We start from the raw sequence: 17949 nt of genomic DNA, 5'->3' as shown, positions 1-17949 counted from the left end.
GAGGAATTTTTTTTTTTTTTGACATTTTTATTCAAAAACATGTTTGTTAACACAACTTGTTTTTATTGTTTTTATCAAATTACACCTAAAACTTTGCATTGTGAGTTGTAAGAAAAGTTTGTTAAACATTTTTGGGGTTTCCACAGCAAAGTTAATCACTTTTTTCCACTGAATTGTTTTCCATGATTTTATGTGTATTGTGTGAATACAACATGGAAAAAAGATAAAATAAACGTAGTGTTACATAGGGGAGGTTGTGCTGATTGAAATTATACCAAATAGGCAAGCAAGTAGTCTTTCAAATTCAAAATTTAAATTTAAACAGACAAAAACTGAGGGTTAATTAAAGAGAGACATGACACAATATCAGTTTAAATGTTGTCTTCATATCCAACAGATGCAATTTTATTATGCTTTACTGCAAAGCAAGTGCATCCAGTTCCACTATATAATCCATCACGTCTTTGAGCTTCACAAAACTTGCAGTACAGGTACAAACTGTACAAACTAAACTTTCATGAATTATCATCTATAATACGACGGCTCCCACCTCTACAAAAACAGGAATATTTTTAGGCATACCGTTTTACACCGTAAAGTGAAACATTACCACACATTCTGCAGAACTGGACTGGCAGTGATACATTACACCCACCAAAGGAGAGAGCTGTGCTGATAAGGGGAGAAACGGTTGCCATGGCAGCAGCTTATGCTGCAGCACTTTGCAGAGACTATGGAAAAAAGCTAAGATGCATTCAAGGAAAATTCAAGTAGGAGCTTTAAGGTAGATGAATGTGTAAAAAAATATTCTTAAACTAAATCAGACAATAAAAAAAACAAATATTTAATGCTTATGTAATGCAAAATATTGTAAACCTGTGAGAAAGTTTTTCTAAAGGTAAAGCTGAAGAGATTGTCAAGACCGACCAGATTGGTAATTGTATGTTTTTCACCTTTTTTTATTTATATTTTAACAGGAAAAAAAACTATACAACAACTACATTTTAATTTAAATATAAACTTTTATGTCATCTGAGTACACGGTACCACAACTCTACTTTCTTTTACTTCCAAACAGCAAAAAAATGCTTTTAATCTTTCAAAGTGGTTGGCAGCACTACTTATCCAGGCTTTTTGTGAATATTTATAGGGTAAACGGAGTGAAAAAGCAGTCACCGTCCAAAGAAAAGCGCTTAAAAGTCTTTAAAAAAAACTACAGAACTACCTCTTCAAACTGCTTTAAAGATTACAACAAAGCCTGGCTCTTTGGACGCAAAGCATATGAAATGAGGACTAAAAATGTGGAGAATATGAATAAAAGTCAGGAAATTATCATCCAGCACCAAAGTCCAACATGCTACTCACTCGAAAAGACATTTCCAGGTTTTCTCCGCCCCATATGTCCATTCCGGGGTCATAGCTTCCGATTTCTTCAAAATATGTCTTGTCTATGGAGAACAATCCTCCTGCCATGGTGGGAGTTCTACAAAGGAGATTTCAGTTAACATTTAAAAAAATGTACTACCTACTACAAAGGCAGTAGCTCCAATCGACAAAAGATGAATTATAAACATGAATCCATCTTATTCAGGGTCACTGTCTTCATTATTTTCAATAAAATAAGATCCTTAAAAAAAATAAATATTTGTGTCCAGTTTCCAAAATCAACAAGAGTAAATTAAAATCCTTGATTCTGTTCTTAAAGCCGAACAGTTTTTCTGTTTTGAAGCCTCAGACGTTGAGGATCCCGGTGGAACTGATGTCCACGGGGGGCTCAGAGGAGATGAAGGTTTTTTGATCACAACACCAAAAGTCTGGAACATTTTGCCACTGCATGCTGGCCAAACATCCTCTCTGGCCACCCTTAAAACACATAAAATCCTCATTTCTTCTGCCCTGTTCTTATCGTTTTTACTTGTATCATTTTATCTCTTTTGTTGAATAATTTACATTTATTTTTTATAGTATTTTACTGCACATAATCTGTTGTTTTGCCATCAGTTGGATTAAAAGTTCATGAAGACATTTGAAGAAGTCTTTGTTAAGCTACACAGTTTATATTTAGCTTCAGATCTTGTTTATGTACCTGACAGGAAGCGTTCGATCCCCTTTCCGCCGATCCATTTCCCGCTGGGGAACAGGGTACCAACGGAAATTCAGTTTCCAGTTAAATCCTCCGTAGGTCATGTCCGAGCCTGCCATGTATTCAAACGTCTCATCGCTGATGACGTCGATGATGGGGCACACCACTGCAGTCCTACAAAATTAAAGAAAAGAAGTTAATTCTGCATAACTTCACATGATTTATATTCTTCTAACAAAAATGTACATTTTGTTTAATTACATTTTTTTCGTCCTTCGTCAGTCTGTCCACAGTAAGCATCCACTCATTTGTGGGTGCACAGCGTGTTTTAGATGTTATTTTTAACCTAAGATTTGCTGTAAAACTACTGAACATTTTGGTTTAACAGCTTCGCCCACTCATTTTGCATATAATTTTGGAAATCTGTTAAAAAGTTCTCTCTAAACCAGCAGGATCCACAGATCAATGCTGTATTTTGTCTAAATTTAAGCTGTTTTCCTGGATTGGTTTGCAGTACCTCAAAACACCTGTGGACACTTCAAACCGACAATAAAAAAGAAAACGTAGGTAGTAACTTGATTGAATAGTTATTAATACTTTGATTAAGGAACTTCCTGAAACAAAGTTTTTATTAAGCTTAATAAAACTCATGTATATAAAATCTTAAAATATTTTATGAATTTTTGAATGATGTTACACACTTGAAAGTGAATTCTCAGCGAAAATGTAAAAACTCTGGTCAATATTTAATACTTCATTATGATTAAAACTGTATTTTATAATATTAGTAATTACTTCTTTACAGTAAAGTAACTTTTAAAGCATCCGGTTTGTTAAAATGTTGATTAAAATAGTCTTCTTTTACTAAAGACTGATTTTCTGTTAGTTTGTGTGAACAGAACAAGTACCATGAAAAACACAATAAGTACTAAGTAATTACCCATCTTTTTACCCATGGTGATTACCATGAAACACACATACACTTGCTAAGTAAGTACAAAGTAAATTCTGATCCTTTTTTCACAGTATTTCAAAGGTAGTTTCTGCTATCTTGTTATAAATGGTCAATTTAAATGATTAATTTAATAGTTTCCTATTAGTCATGTGCAAAGTGGATGTACAACACACATCTTAACCATCACTAGCTTTTAACTAACTAAAAATAAAGACAATTAAGATAATAGTTTATTAAACTTTGAATGAATCGTGCAGAACTCTGTCCTTCATTAGTTTCTGGTATTTGGCATCTGAAACAACTAGTTTTCACAAAAGATAAAGTTTTGATCTCACTGACTCAAATATAAAAATATATATATATTTTTTGGTTCTGAACGCTCACAACCTTATTCAGCTTTGACTCCATATAATATAAAGAAACAACTAATCGACTCTTAAAGTAATCGTTGAGTACTTAATAGTTGATTAGTCGTCGATCAGTCGACTAATTGTAGTAAATACCATGAAACATACAATACATGAAGTAGTAAATACAAGGTACTTTTTTTGTACTTCCTTGTTCAGAAAAAGTAAGAACACAAAAGACACATTAATAAGCATTTATTGTCATTCTGTGCAATACATGTATCAAACAAGACGGCTTAAATTGTGATAAATGGTTACCTTGAATGTTTACAAAAACAATCTTATGACAGCTTAACGTATTTAACAAAATAAAACAAAATTTTTTTACATTTGACCAATCGCTCGATACTCACCTCCTGTGTAGATCTGGGTCATTTAGAGTATAATTTAAGTTCTGTGGAATTAATTTAAATGAAACTGATGTACTCAGTAGGTAACACATAAGTATGAACCAAATAATACTACAAAAAAAAAAAAAACACAGCAAGTACCATGCAAGTACAGAGTAAGCACAAAAAAGTATCATGTAAAGACTAAGTACCCAGAAGGTACAAAAAAATATAATGAACATACCACTTAATAACCCTGTAAGTACTGTACTGTAAAAAGAAGAGTTACCTCAACGAAATCCTCCAAGAACTATTTGTAAACCTACATTAGTAGGTTTGTTTTCAAGAACTTTCAGCTTTCATTCATTTCTTTTTTAAAACCAAGCTCATCAATTTAGTGTCTTTCTATTTACATCTTCATCATCCATCATTTAAAAAAAAAGAAAAAAAAAATCTCAGACTTTAAGACAACATCTTTTAAACTGAGAATAATGCCTCCAGAACATGTCTGCAGAGACTAATATAGCCCCTGGGAGTTTCTGCAATCGCTTTATGCACCAAACGATCTTAGTGGGAGATCAATCACATTCATCCTTTACATACATTTAAATGTATTTTTATCACCCAATAAATTAGGGAAATGAACTACTAAGGAAATGAGGACGGTTTGCTTTGTGCATGAGAAGAATCTGCTATTGTGAATTAATGGAAATGAATCGCACAACAGTTTGTTTTTCTAAAATCACTAAGTATTTCTGTGTGAATACATCCGTGGATGCAAAAGTGTCTCCTCTTTGAAGGGCAACTATTAATACTGATGATAACATAAGTGTTTAATTGATCGAGCACTTCTTAACATTGTAAGGACTGAAAGGCCTTATCTTAACATATATTTTAAATGATTTTTTATTATTTAATAATACAAGTTTTATACCAAGAATAATGTGTTCTAGGTTGTCTAAAACTTAACCTCGTTTTCTCTTTTTGTCTGTTGGGAAACACTTTTTTATCATGCCATGTGTGTTTGAAATCTTTTCTAAGGTCACTATAAAAATATATCTGGTTTTATCTAAAGCAAATGATTATTTTTTCTTTTCCAGTATCAAATTTAAAACTATTTCTTTCAGTCTTAGCTCCACAACAGGGTTTGATCTTCACTCAGACTTGAAGCATCATAATATTCAGTGTAAAAACCCCAAAAGATCAATAAATGTGCATTATTTCCACCAGGTCTAAGCACATTGACTACAGTCTCTGACATGACTCAGAACAAAGGTGTTAGTTTGACTATTTTTATTCCTCAAAGGAGCTCATATTACCAATTTACATTCTGTATGCTGTTAATCAAAACAAGAAGTACATGTGATTAATTAATAGTTAAAAACAGGTATGTTGTATTTAGGCTTCCATTCAATGCTCGTTTTACACATTTTATATGACATTATGTTAAATCTTTTTTAAATTTAAGTCCTGTTAGGATTAGATGTTTTTCTATGTACTGTAAAATAAAAAACATGAATTGTGTTTGAGTAACTCTTTTTTTTCAAAAATCTTTGTCAGACTATTTTTCTTTTTTTACACCACACATCTTACACATAAGGTTTTATTACTTCAAAGGGCAATATAATACAAATGTACTAGTGAGCCCAGTTAAAGTACTTTGATAAATTCCTTTTATTCTGTTTTTTTCCTTTTTCATTATTAAAACTTGTTTTTTCTCACACACAAAATCTCTTAAAGGCCCTATATTATGTTATTCTAAGCCTTTCAGAGTAAACTATATCCATTTATATGATAATATATTACCTTTGGCACACTACAGAACACATTTTTTTAATAAAACAGTTATTTTCACCAAACTCCTTTTCCTACCCATAATAGAGACGCCTCGATCTATGCCTGCCCACAAAAACAACATCCGAACTTTTGCAAAAGTGGATGAGTTTTACACTCTTGGTCAGGAATTTGAAGTGCATGAGGAACCACAGCGATCCGAAACACATCTGCAGGAAGTTTCTGACTGGTAAATGAAAAGCAAAGAGAAGTTCCTTTCGTACTGTTGCATTTATTATAGAACTAAGAACTGTCATGCTGCTGCCCGTTTTTATAGGTGTGCATGTGGAAGCCCCCAAACACTGCCCACAGGAGGAAAACGTTTGCTGCCAGGAAATTCCAAAGTTAAAATTAGTCACAGCAAATAGTTCAAGTTAAAATGTATTTGGATTTATCCTCTATTTACCGTATAAAGATCATTTTTAAAACTACTGACTATAACATGAGGCTACATTTTTCAACTTTTTTGCCTCCTGTTATTAATTTAGTCTATAATAATAGTCTTTTGTTGTTTAATTATGTTTAATATTTTTATCATCTTAAAAATACATTTCCAGATCACTGTCACAATACCATGACCCATTAGTTTTTGTGTATTGGAAGGGGCTGGTGCTCAGAGAGCAAGGTTTTAGAGGAATGCTCAAATGCACAAATGGAGCAAAATTCCTCTTTTGAGTTGTTTTTAGAGAGAAATTAACATTATAAAACACTTAAAAGCTCAAAAAAGTTGATTTTGTGTGAATTCCCTTTAAAAATCAAGCAAAAAATTTCCTTATAAAGTTCTATGCAAAACACTAAAACAAATTTAAAGCTGAAAAAAGGTTGTTGAGATGAGCCTGTTTCAAATGACAGAAAGTAAACCCTTCGATTATCCATTTTAATCTTTTTTATTCTCTGGTGTTACCCCGTGGTTGAAGGACTGCCTTTACATCAGCAGAAAGAAATCTGACTTCCTTTGAGACGAGCGACAGCAGCAGGATTATTACCGTCTGCTCCGCGTCAGATAATGACTTTAATATTAGAGCAGAGTTTTAGGCTGACACCTGATGATAAATTAGTGAGATGTCATTAAAACTGTAATGGAAAACCCAATTCCAGGGCTCCATGTGAACATGAAAGTGGTTTGATGACGAGAAGCTCTTTGGAAGGTATGCTTATTTAGTGTTTGCTTGTGAATATTGATATTAAATTCAGATTTTACTATTAACATCCGTCATGTACTCATTTATCTAAAATACATTTTTTTAAATGTTTAATAGATATTACACATCCAGTTATTTGTGCTACTGAACATGACTGCCAGCTCATTCCTGATTCCTGATACACTAACAAGTTAAAGTTAATATTTAATGAAAACAAACTGACTTTGTCCGTTGGTTCCTACCTGTCCTCTTTGATACGTGCCAGCAGAGGCTCCAGCCAGCCTTCAGTGCACTCGCAGTGAGCGTCCAGGAAGGTGATGACTTGGCCTGTGGTGGCGGCCGCTCCCCTCAGCCTGGCTCTGATCAGCCCGGAGCGCTGCTCCATCCGCAGGATCTTTACAGGAACCTCCAAAGTCCGGACGTAACCTTCCAGCTTCTTTTTTAAAAAGTCTAAAATAAGCCGGAACACAAATTAGACAAGAAAAAAAAACCTTTTAACCTTCTGTTCATCAGAGTACTTTATTGTTCATGCCAAAAACGGCTTTTTAGTGGTTATTTGTAAAAAGATTTGTTCAATATGAACAAAAACACAGAGGGGAAAAGATGTATGAGCATTCTTAAAAAAAGCGCTTTTTGCAAACAAACATTACATTATATTGTATATAATGTAATATAACAATGGCACTCATGATATTTTAATGGCAATAGGTCTTCAGTTAAAGATCTATGTTCTTAAAAAGAAGAATTTTTATTAAATTTAAATAAATGTCTAGTTTATGCAAAAATCACTTTAGAAGATAATTGTTTAAGCTCTTATGCATGCTGTTATTCTAGGTAGGGGTGTCACAATTAATTAAAGATATTTTACCTTTTTTGTTTTAATAGTGTAAATTCGGTCTTCTGCCGATGGTTACTTCCGAGTTATGCACTCCTGGAGACCATTTTCATTTAAGGAAAGTGTAAATATTAAATAAATTATTACTGCTACACTTTTACATTTAAATTTTTTTTTTTTAAACAAAAGCAGAACGTTTACTTTCGCTCCACTCTGGATCCTTTTTGAACAAGGTTATCGTGATGAGTAAAAGAAAAAAAGACATAATTTAGAAATTTTACCTCTTAGCGCTCGTTTCTGTCCAGATGATGAAGGAAAAGTTTATGATAAAAATAAAAAAATAAAGTCCAAAGTTTAAATAGTTCAGTTCCTCTGTGGTGTTTCATTTCTTCCTTCTTAAATTCTCTTCTTTATTTATTTTTTGCTTTATCCCGGCCTTTAAAACGATCAAATTCAGCAAAATAGGTTAAAGGAAACTAAAAATCACCCTCATGTCTTTTCTACTGTCTTGCTGTTGTGGTAAACTGTGGAATAAGGTCCTATATCAACATCTGAATTATGATATTAATGAGACTGCAATTAATTAATTACAGGTCACAATTAATTAATCGCACAGCACTAATTCTAGATAAACATTTATATCCAGTTATTAAAGGTTAGTGCATAGTCTACCAACCTCTCTCGCTGGCGTCATCAACCAGCAAAATCTCTACTAGCAAGTGTCTGGGCGAGCGGCTGATGACGCTGTGGACGGTCCGCAGCAGGGTGCTCCACGCCTCGTTGTGGAAAACTATGACAATGCTGGTGGTGGGTAAATCATCTGCGTAAACTTTGGTTTTACAGCTGAAAGAAAAACAATAATAAATTATATTATCATTCAAACTGCAAACTCCAATGAAAGATGAATATTTAACATGTTCTTGTGGCCTTTATCTCATGATGGAGGACATATATAAACAACACTATTATATAAATTGCATTTTTGAGTGTTTCTTTATTCAAATCAGGAGAATCTGTTTGAAAAACCTTTTAGTTGTGATGCAGAAACTACATTATTCCAACCTGGCATGAAAACATATAGGTGTTGGGAAGTGGGGGTGGGCTTGCTCCATGCCAGTGGCCCCACCATAACTTTCTTATGAATTTCTAATGAATTCTTACAGAAACTTTGTCCTGTGGGGTTTTTTTTTTTGTATAAAAACTGGATAATCCTAATTTAAATACAATTGGGAACTCTAACAATACCTCAAAAGATGATCAGAGAGGGACTTTAATGCACCTGATGAAAGAGTTTGAGTATTTTGAACGTATTTCTCAGTTAAACCTGATCAGGACACTATTTTAAATAAAGTTTGAATAAAAAAAAGTTTTTAGAAAACATTACTATCCAGACCTGATTTATACCAGGTTTTTTTTATAAATAAAGTTTGGAAGAGGAACAGATTTTTTAAAACAAATTTCTCACTCAAACCTAATTGAGATTTAATAAAAAACACTTTTTAGGAAACAATTTTCCAACTCAAACTTTATTTGGATTTACCTTTTTATAAATAATGTTTGAAAGAGAAACAGATTTTGGAAAACATATTTCCCTTTCAAACCTGATCAGGATACTTTTTTAAATAAAGTTTGAATAAAAACAGTTTTAGGAAACATTTTCCACTTAAACCTACAGTGGATACATCATTTTTATAAATAAAGTTTGAAAGAGAAAACAATTTTTAAAAACATATTTCTCACCTCACACCTGATTAAGTACCTTTATAAATAAAGTTTGAATAAAAAACAGTTTTTAGAAAACGTATTTCCCACTCAAACTCTATTTCGATTTACCTTTTTATAAATAAAGTTTTAATAAGTAACCGTGTAAAAAGTAACAGCACTTCTGTTTTCTACATCTTAATACAGTGCCTATAGAAAGCTTTTTGGTCAAATTGTGACAAACTTTAAAAGATGTGACTGAAAAAGAGTTTGCTGTATGATAGCTGAACAGCAGAACAGCGATATAAAGCTGAAAGAACGGAGAAGGGTTTGTGAAAAGTGACACGAGGTGGAAAAAAGGCAGGAGAAGTGACTGTTGCTAGGTCTCTCCTGTCTGTTTAATCTGACTGCACTGACTGACACAACTAGGTCAGGAAAGGGGGGAAAAAATGTTATTCCCCTTTAGAGGCAGTGGCTGGCCTTTCTACACGGTTCTGGATAATTTCCTCGACACAGCTGCTGAAATTGTGCTGTGTTCAGTCATAAAGCTGTTGAATTATTTATATGTGGAGAGACGATTTGTGCTGTAATGCACAGAAAAGCTTAAATAAGAGCTAAATGTTCAATTTCTTAGTGAAACAAGCTCTCTTTTGCATAAAATAATCTAAAATGTTTTCCTGTAATGCTGGAACTCTAGTTTCCCCTGAATAAAAGCCATTAAGAACATATAGATTTAGCACGGCAGCATCTTCTTAGATAATTTTCTACCCATTTTGCAGTGACCATTCTAACGCGGGCCACACGTCTGCTGTCTATTAAGCTGGCAGATGTCTGCGCATTTTAGCAGCTTTTAATTTATATCCTCATGTTTCCATACAAATTGCATCCTGGATTATCATTTAGTGCTCTGCTGAATCTCTAATGAATATAAACAAGCCAAGCTGTCATTCAGAAAGTCAGGCCCAATAGCGTAAGAGCGTGCGTGTGTTCGGCATCGAGACTGAACTCTATAATTTACGATAACTTAGCATACTGCATTTAGTAATTAAAACTTGATACAATAACAGGCCTGATTGTTTAGTTCTCGCCTTTCTTTCAGGAAACAGCGCCTCACTGTGCCGCATGCACATCAGGATTTTAGGACGGCATTTTTCTAGTCTTTTACAGAAATGTACTTGTCAAAAGACAGAATTAAAGAGATGAAATTTGTGTTTTGAACATCTTCTTTTCTTACGATAGAGGACATTTCTTTTAAAAAGATAAGCTTAAAATTTATTTTTAAGTATTTTTTTAATTCAAATTGTGAATCTATAGTCCCGCCCCCAAAACCCAGAAGTAAATTTCTAACAAGATTGCCGAATTTATGTCTTAAAGTGCCCCTATGACCAAAAGAAAAAAACTTTCTCAGTAGTATTTTAATTATGATTATGTTTTTAACATTAAAAGACCAATCAAAATAATCAACTTGCTGATGCTGATGCTGTCACAACAACTGGACTCAAACATTTCAGAAAATGTCTCACGTGCAGCTTGATTTATGATTCGTCTTTGGGACCTAACTTTATGCTAACATTAGCGTAGCAAAAGAACTGCTTTTTCAAAAGGGGAAGTTTTCGTCTGCTCCTGATCCATCACCATTTAAATAAAGAAATACTCCGTAAAGCTGTTTTAATCTCAAGTTATTTTATGCTCTTCATCATGCCTATCCCTATATTTCAGACAACAGGTGTAGTGACAGAGTGGAGGCTTACACACCCATCCAACCTCACGTCCGGTAGACTCCTGTTGAGTGCAATCATGTCACTGGCCATTAGATTAAACTGGTTTATCTTAAAGAGCTCCTTCATTTTCTCCTGGTCGTCCTTGGCGATGTTTACCGCTTTGCCCATTTCTCCTGGACCCTCATGACTCCTGGATATCACTGCTGCAACAAAACAAACACCAAGAGGTCTCTAAATAAAAAGTATGAAATTCAACTGTAAATAAAATTCAAATTTAAATTTGCTAAAAGACAGAAAATGTCATTAAAGAACTATGCAAGAGCGCTGAAGTTGACCTAAATTTCAGAAAAATTTGTAGTAATATTGCTTAAAAATGTCTAATAAATGCCAATTTTGCACAAATATTTAGTGAGTTCCTTAAACATGAGCTTAACTCCAAATTAGCAAAAAAAAAACCTTAGTAGGTGTCAATTTTGCCAAAAAAAGCTAGCTCGTTGCTTAAAAACTCCAAAATAGCCTAAAATTCATCAGTAAACTAAATTAGTCAAAAACATTAGCCTCTTGCCAAAATAGAAGCTAAACTCTAAATTAGCTTATAAAAAACTCAGTAGATAACAAATTAGCTAAAAGCGTTAGCATGTTGCTAAAATATTAGCTAAACTCCAAATCTCTTTTTAAAATTACTATAAAGAGGAAAACATGAATATATTTAAAGGTTTGTTGTTAATCTACCTAAAATTTTGAAATTTCAAGACTTTCTTATTCATTTCCTATGGGGCCATATTTTGTTCAATATTTCAAAAACTTCAAAGTTTATGAATACAAGCAGTGAATAAACTGAATGTTTTAATACTAAGATTGCCAAAAAATTCAAGGAAAGGAGCAGGAGAATGAATACTTACTAAGCATTAACACAATTACAGTAAATCAAAAACAAAAACACTGGAGCTCGGGTGTTAAAGGGTTAACACGGAGTTCTAAAAATTGACTCTGGAACAAATCTATGGGTTAAATATACAATTTATCCTTGCAGGGATCTTAATATTGAAAGCTAAGAATTCTAAAATCTTTAAACATAAGTGAAACATCCCAAAAACCTTTTAAACACACAACACAGGTGCTTTACGCGATCCTTCTCTTCTTTACTGTGGCTTTAGCTCACAAGATACTAAGCAGTGTACCATCCACCAGCTTATATTTCACTTTTACAGATTATCTATCGGAGGATTTTAGTCCCATCAGCTGTCACAGACCTGAATGTGTATTTGACCCAACCCTGGACTGCTGAGCCTCAGTCACGCTCTGTGGTTCAACTCAAGAGAATATTGTCAATTAAAGAAAAAAATATGTATTTCTATGGCTGTGATGACGCCTACAGAAACTGTAGCTTGGGCCTGCTGATGTTGCACATCACCAGTAACCTCTAAAGGAAAAAATCGACTGTGGATTAATAATCGGGACCTCCGCCTCTCTGATAATCCCTTAAAACAGAGGCAGCGATTTCCATGGAAAAAAAGGGGAAAGGGCACATTTACTCCATAGCCTTAAGAAGATTCCATTCAACCTTTTTTCTTTCTTTAGAAATGTCAACTATGTTGTTATCCTCAATTGATTCTCCACGTTTGTTTACAGCTCTGCTGTTTAGACAGCAGCTCACATCTGATGGACACTCAAAGCTGAGCAGGACAACTGAGCAAAGTGTCCATCAAAGAGGCGCTCTCGGCTTTTCCCAATTCATCACTCCGTATGAATGGATGGACACATGTCAAAAAGAGTCTAGCTCAGCTGCAGATCGGAAATGGAAGCAGGGAAAATAGTGTGGACAGCTGGATCTATGCATGTATGGATGGATGGCCCCTTGTGTGTTAATTATGTAAACATTTCTAGTGAGCGTTATCAGTCATGCAGGTTTTCTGTGAAGAATTAGAGCATGTTTTCCCAACAGCCCTCTGGCTTTTCATTTTAATCTTCACGTGTAATGCTGCACTCCAGACAGCAACAGTCTTTCCAAGAACCCATCTGCACCACACAGTCGTTCTGCACAAACCCTTTGCTTTCATTTTCCATTCTTTCAACTCCGCTTCCATGATGAGACTGCAGAAGTGCACCAACAATGAAGATTTCTCTTTTTGCTTGAGCACACTAAATTTGTTCTCTAAGCTGAACGTCATGTTGCTCCTTCAGATCTTTGACTCGCTTGCAGCAGTTCCTCTCAACTGTCGCTTCTGGATGACTAATTCTACCCTGGGATCTTTTTTCTCTCCTTGCTCCTTTTGTAGGCATTAATTATTGTCATCTAACAGAATTGGAAAAGTCAGTCATGTTTCACAGTGCGACTATCCTTCAGCATGAAAAAAAGAGACATTTAAAGAGGCAGCAGTGTATTTTAGCATTAGTAAGGAGATTTTAAACATTTTACTACTACTACTTCCTTTTTGCTTCTAAATATCTATTTTGATTAAAGTGATCAAATCTTCACAATTAAGTAGGGCAGGATTATATAACTTTGCTTCTTCCCACTCCTGTTCAGGCAATAAATCAAACTAACTTTAGTTAATATTCACTATGTTTGAAATGACCTTAAGATATGTCAGATATTCTGTTGTATTGTCTATGTAAGTATAATTAACGCCTGAAATTAACCAATAATCAAATCAAATGTCTTGAATAAAAATAGTTTTTATAAAACATATTTTCCACTCAAGCTTAATTTGGGTATTTTTTTTATAAATAAAGTTTGATTAAGTAACAGTTTTTAGAAAACATATTTCCCACTCAAGCCTGATATAGATATACCTTTTTAGAAATAATATTTGAATGCAAAACAGATTTTTTAAAACATATTTCTCCGTCAAACCTGATCAAGATACTTTTTTAAATAAAGTTTGAATTAGTTTTTAGAAAACATATTCCCATTTCAAACCATTGGATATATATTCTTATAAAAAAAAGTTTGAACAGAAAGTGTTTTTTTTTTTTAATTATTCTGTATTTTCCACTTAAACCTGATCTGAATATACACATTTTTATAAATAAATAAATATAAATGAGTTTCCATTGTTAGGAAATATGTTTTCCACTAAAACCAGATTTATAGTTTTATATTTGTATCAAGTTTAAATGAAAAACATTTCAGTCAAACCTGCTCTTGATACACATTTCCAAAATGTCTCGATAAGAAACAGTTTTTAGAAAACATTTCCAAGTCAAACTTAAACTAAATCAATATTTTTATCAAAATGTTTAGGATTGCCTCATCTGGATTTCATGCAGATTTTCTGCTGAGCGCTTCATTACAAGACTTCCAGCATCCTGCAGCTGTTTTCATTCACTAACTTATAGAGGGAAATGGCCTATATGGGGCACAGTTTGAGGCTTCCTTTAAGGCTCAGCCGGTTCCCACCTTCACTTTCTGTTTCCGCTCTGCTCTGCATCGAGACACAGAATCAGGCACAACCGGCATAACCTCAGTGTCCACACAAAACAGCAGCAGACTGTCTGGACTGCAGAAAACATACCCTCTAAAGTGAGCCTAAAGCTCCACACTATCGAAATGTAGAGAGCTGCATTAGAAAATCAATGTATATTGTGTGTAGATATGAAGGTAATGTCAAAAGATTATTTTATTAGCTATAAAACTCCCCAAACAAGCCTAGATTATTTTTAAGTAAAGGGTATTCTGTAAATTATAAATCAATTTGATATAAATTACTGCAATGAAATTTTATGTGGAATTTACAAAACATTTGAAAACTGAACAGGCTTTATACTTATACCAAATAATGTAGAAAGTCTTTAAAATTCTCTTACTTTGTCTCCACTGTATAATTTGTATGATAATCTGTCAGCATAGCTGGCAGCTCTGCCTCATTCTGACCTTGAAAGCAGATTAGTAAGCCTCTTAAAAACTTAGAAGTCCTGCTTTCTTAAGGGCATGTGAGGAAATGGGCTCTGCTAAAGAAGAGCAGTGTATTTTAACCTAAGCTAGGCAGAAAAATCACAAGGAAATAAATTGATCAAATACAGAAAAGCGAATTATGTTGTTTATGCAGATTTTAGAGTGTTAATTAAGCAAAATGTATCTCAGTTTGTGCAAAAAAAGTTATTTTTTACATGTTTTTATTAGTTTAAAGCAAAAAACTAAAGCAAAAAGAAACACGTCATTTAAATAAAAAAAAATAAAACTCCGCAATAATTTGAATTTACTAACAACTGCAGAAGCGCAGTGGGAGCAGAGTTCTGTTTTTATGAGTGAGTGGAGAAAGAACCACAAGCATGGCTTGAAAAAATGGGTCATCCAACCCAACAGTTCCAACACAATTCACAAGGACATTGTGTTTTATTTGAAATTCTAACACTCGCTTTCTCTTTTCTAAATCCACAAGTGTGTGTGCATGTTTACCACTGACCTTGCAGCAACACAAACACATTTCCCTCTTTATTCATAGACATCAAGGTGAGCTACAACCAGAGGCGTTGCATAGCAACAGGCCAGGAAATCAAACGCCTGGGGCCCTTGACCAGAAAGAGACACTGAATCACTATGATTCATTGTACTTTTAAAGGTGTTTTTGAATATCTGTGATTTTCTTTTTATACTTTGAAGTTCCTTCCCATTGTGCCAACTCCAACTTTTCTATTTTTTTTTTTATAAAAGCACATTTTTAAAGTTTTTCTGCCATTTAAAATTATGAAACTATAATTTGTTTGTTAAAAGGTATTTTTTTTTCAAATAACCTATTTTATTTGTAGCTTTATTTGTGTTTTAATTTACATTTTAGGGATGCACAGTGGTGCAGTGGATTGCTTTGTCTCCTCACTCCAAAAAAAAAAAAAAGGCTAAAACCCCAGACGGGTCCTTTCTGTTTGGAGTTTTGATGTGAGGGTTTTCTCCTTTCACACTAAAATAGCATTATTTACAGGTTAATTGGTGGCTTTAGTTTGTCCCTTAAGTGAGAATGTGAGCGTGTGTGGGGCTATGATGGACTAGTGACTCGTCCAGGATGTACCCCACCAACACCCAACAATAGCTGGGATAGGCTCCAGCAACCCAGTGACCTCAAAAGGGATGAAAGGATTCACATTTTACATTTTTAGAGCTAGATTGCCAGTCTTTTTGTTTGTTTTTTTAAGTTAATTGGAGGGGCTAACTAAAGATGCCTCTGTTCTGTCTCTGCCATGCTTTGCAAAGCCGAGATCCTTGCTGTGAGTGATCTTGGTCATTGTAATGTAGAGTTTTAGACTCAAGCTGCTTAGTTTGAAAGAGTTTATTATGTATTATACACTATATATATACACACACACACTATAGTGATTCTCCTGCTCTTTTCCGTACATTTTTTTTGTCACGTAAAAACTCAGTCGCACTTTCATTGATTTATTGGTTTCAAAACATTCACCTTGTTTAGGACATTACTGCTTGTACTTTTGGTATTCATAAACTTTATAGTTTTTGAAATACTGAGCAAAAACAACCGCATAGGGAATGAATGAAAAACTGTTAAAATCCTTCAAAAAACTTTGTGCACTTTGACACGTCTGAACTTCTGCATACTTTCAGCTAGAAACATCATTTAAACTTTAAATAGTTCAGCAACTATTGGATTTTTAGGATAATTTGGAGTTTATTTTAGCAGCATGTTAGCCGTTTTTGGCTAATCTAGACATTTTTCCAGGTTTTGAGGCTAATTTGGAGTTCAGGAAATATTTTAGCATTATACTAGTTCTTTTGGCAAAATAAAAGAATTACATTTTTTATGATAATTTGGAGTTTAGCTAATATTTCAGCATGATGCTAGCTGTTTTGGATATTTTAAACCTTTTCCCACGTTTTTGTGGCTAATTTGGCATTTAGCTATTATTTAAGTTTTTGGCTTAAGCCTTTTCAGCTATCAGCTTCTACATTTTTAGCTAGCTAGTATTTTCAGCTATCAGCTCTAGCATCTTCAGCCACATTCAGCTTACAGCATTCACACTAGCATTACTCTCATATATCTAGTTCAATTTATTATTCATTTTACTTTAGCACTTCACATCCTAGTGCTTCAGCAGAATATACGATGAAGCCAATGTTTCTAGGAAGAATATTTGATATCTACAATCTACAGTATTTTCTTACAATCCATCTGCAATTGCAGCCCCATAAGAGAGCGATCACCTCCAAAGCTTTACACCTTTTCTTAAATCTAAACTGTAAATGAACGACCTCAGCGTAAACTCACCTCTGAGAGCAGGGAGCAGAGAGCGGTCCCTTCTGTCGTCACATTTGTTGCACTCACTGAAGTACAGCAGCAGGAAGGCGTCCACCAGCACCCACACCAAGGAAGTGGTCAACACCACCTTACAGTAGATGAACCGCCGCATCGCCTTTCCCGAGAGCTCAACCAGGCAGACGGGTTAGCGAGCTCGTGCTCAGAGAAGCTCAGGCCGGTGGCGAGGCGTTTAAAGGCTGGAGACAGAGCGGGGGAAACAGGAGCGAGGCCAGACAGGGTGGACCAGGAGGCGCCATCCTAGAAAAGAGGGAAAATAGTAAATGATACGAGAGTTTTAGAAGACATTTATGATTACTGCGTTATTCTTTAATACTTCTAAAACCAATAATGTGGAAAAAAATTGTTTTTTTGTGCTGATAGACAATAGAGTAAAAATCCTCAAACTAATTTCATTAGCATGACCTTTTTTATTTAAATCAAATTTTGTCTTCATCAACAATATTTATATCATAATATCAGTACAACAGAATGTGACACCTTCCACAATGTATTATTAATCTCAAAGATTATTATTCCTGTTATACATTTTGCTTTCTTCAAATATAAAACAGCTGAAAACTGATCCTGAAAGCTAAAAGAAAATAATGTAATATGTCAATATCAAGAATGCCATCCATTTAAAGCTCTTTAAACTTTACTTTTCTGTTGAAATTCTTACTTGAACCAGCTAG

At 34.1% G+C, this 17949-nt stretch overlaps 1 protein-coding gene across 1 annotated transcript in view; it reads right to left on the bottom strand.

Moving 5' to 3' along the window:
- The window catches only part of galnt13 (UDP-N-acetyl-alpha-D-galactosamine:polypeptide N-acetylgalactosaminyltransferase 13), a 44604-nt gene that overhangs the window by 20954 nt on the left and 5701 nt on the right, over positions 1-17949 (bottom strand). The window contains exons 2-7 of the mRNA XM_024286992.2: positions 17228-17515; positions 11041-11209; positions 8261-8427; positions 6992-7199; positions 2087-2257; positions 1366-1483 (exon numbers count right to left, since the gene is read on the bottom strand). Of these exons, the coding sequence (XP_024142760.1) occupies positions 1366-1483; positions 2087-2257; positions 6992-7199; positions 8261-8427; positions 11041-11209; positions 17228-17369 (975 nt within the window). The 5' untranslated portion in view covers positions 17370-17515. The remainder of the gene's footprint in view (positions 1-1365; positions 1484-2086; positions 2258-6991; positions 7200-8260; positions 8428-11040; positions 11210-17227; positions 17516-17949) is intronic.

The sequence above is a fragment of the Oryzias melastigma genome, linkage group LG21 (assembly GCF_002922805.2).
Source record: "Oryzias melastigma strain HK-1 linkage group LG21, ASM292280v2, whole genome shotgun sequence".
Classification (NCBI taxonomy): Eukaryota; Metazoa; Chordata; class Actinopteri; order Beloniformes; family Adrianichthyidae; genus Oryzias; species Oryzias melastigma.
Note: the sequence above shows the minus strand (reverse complement) of the source record. Positions and strands in the feature narration are given on the sequence as shown.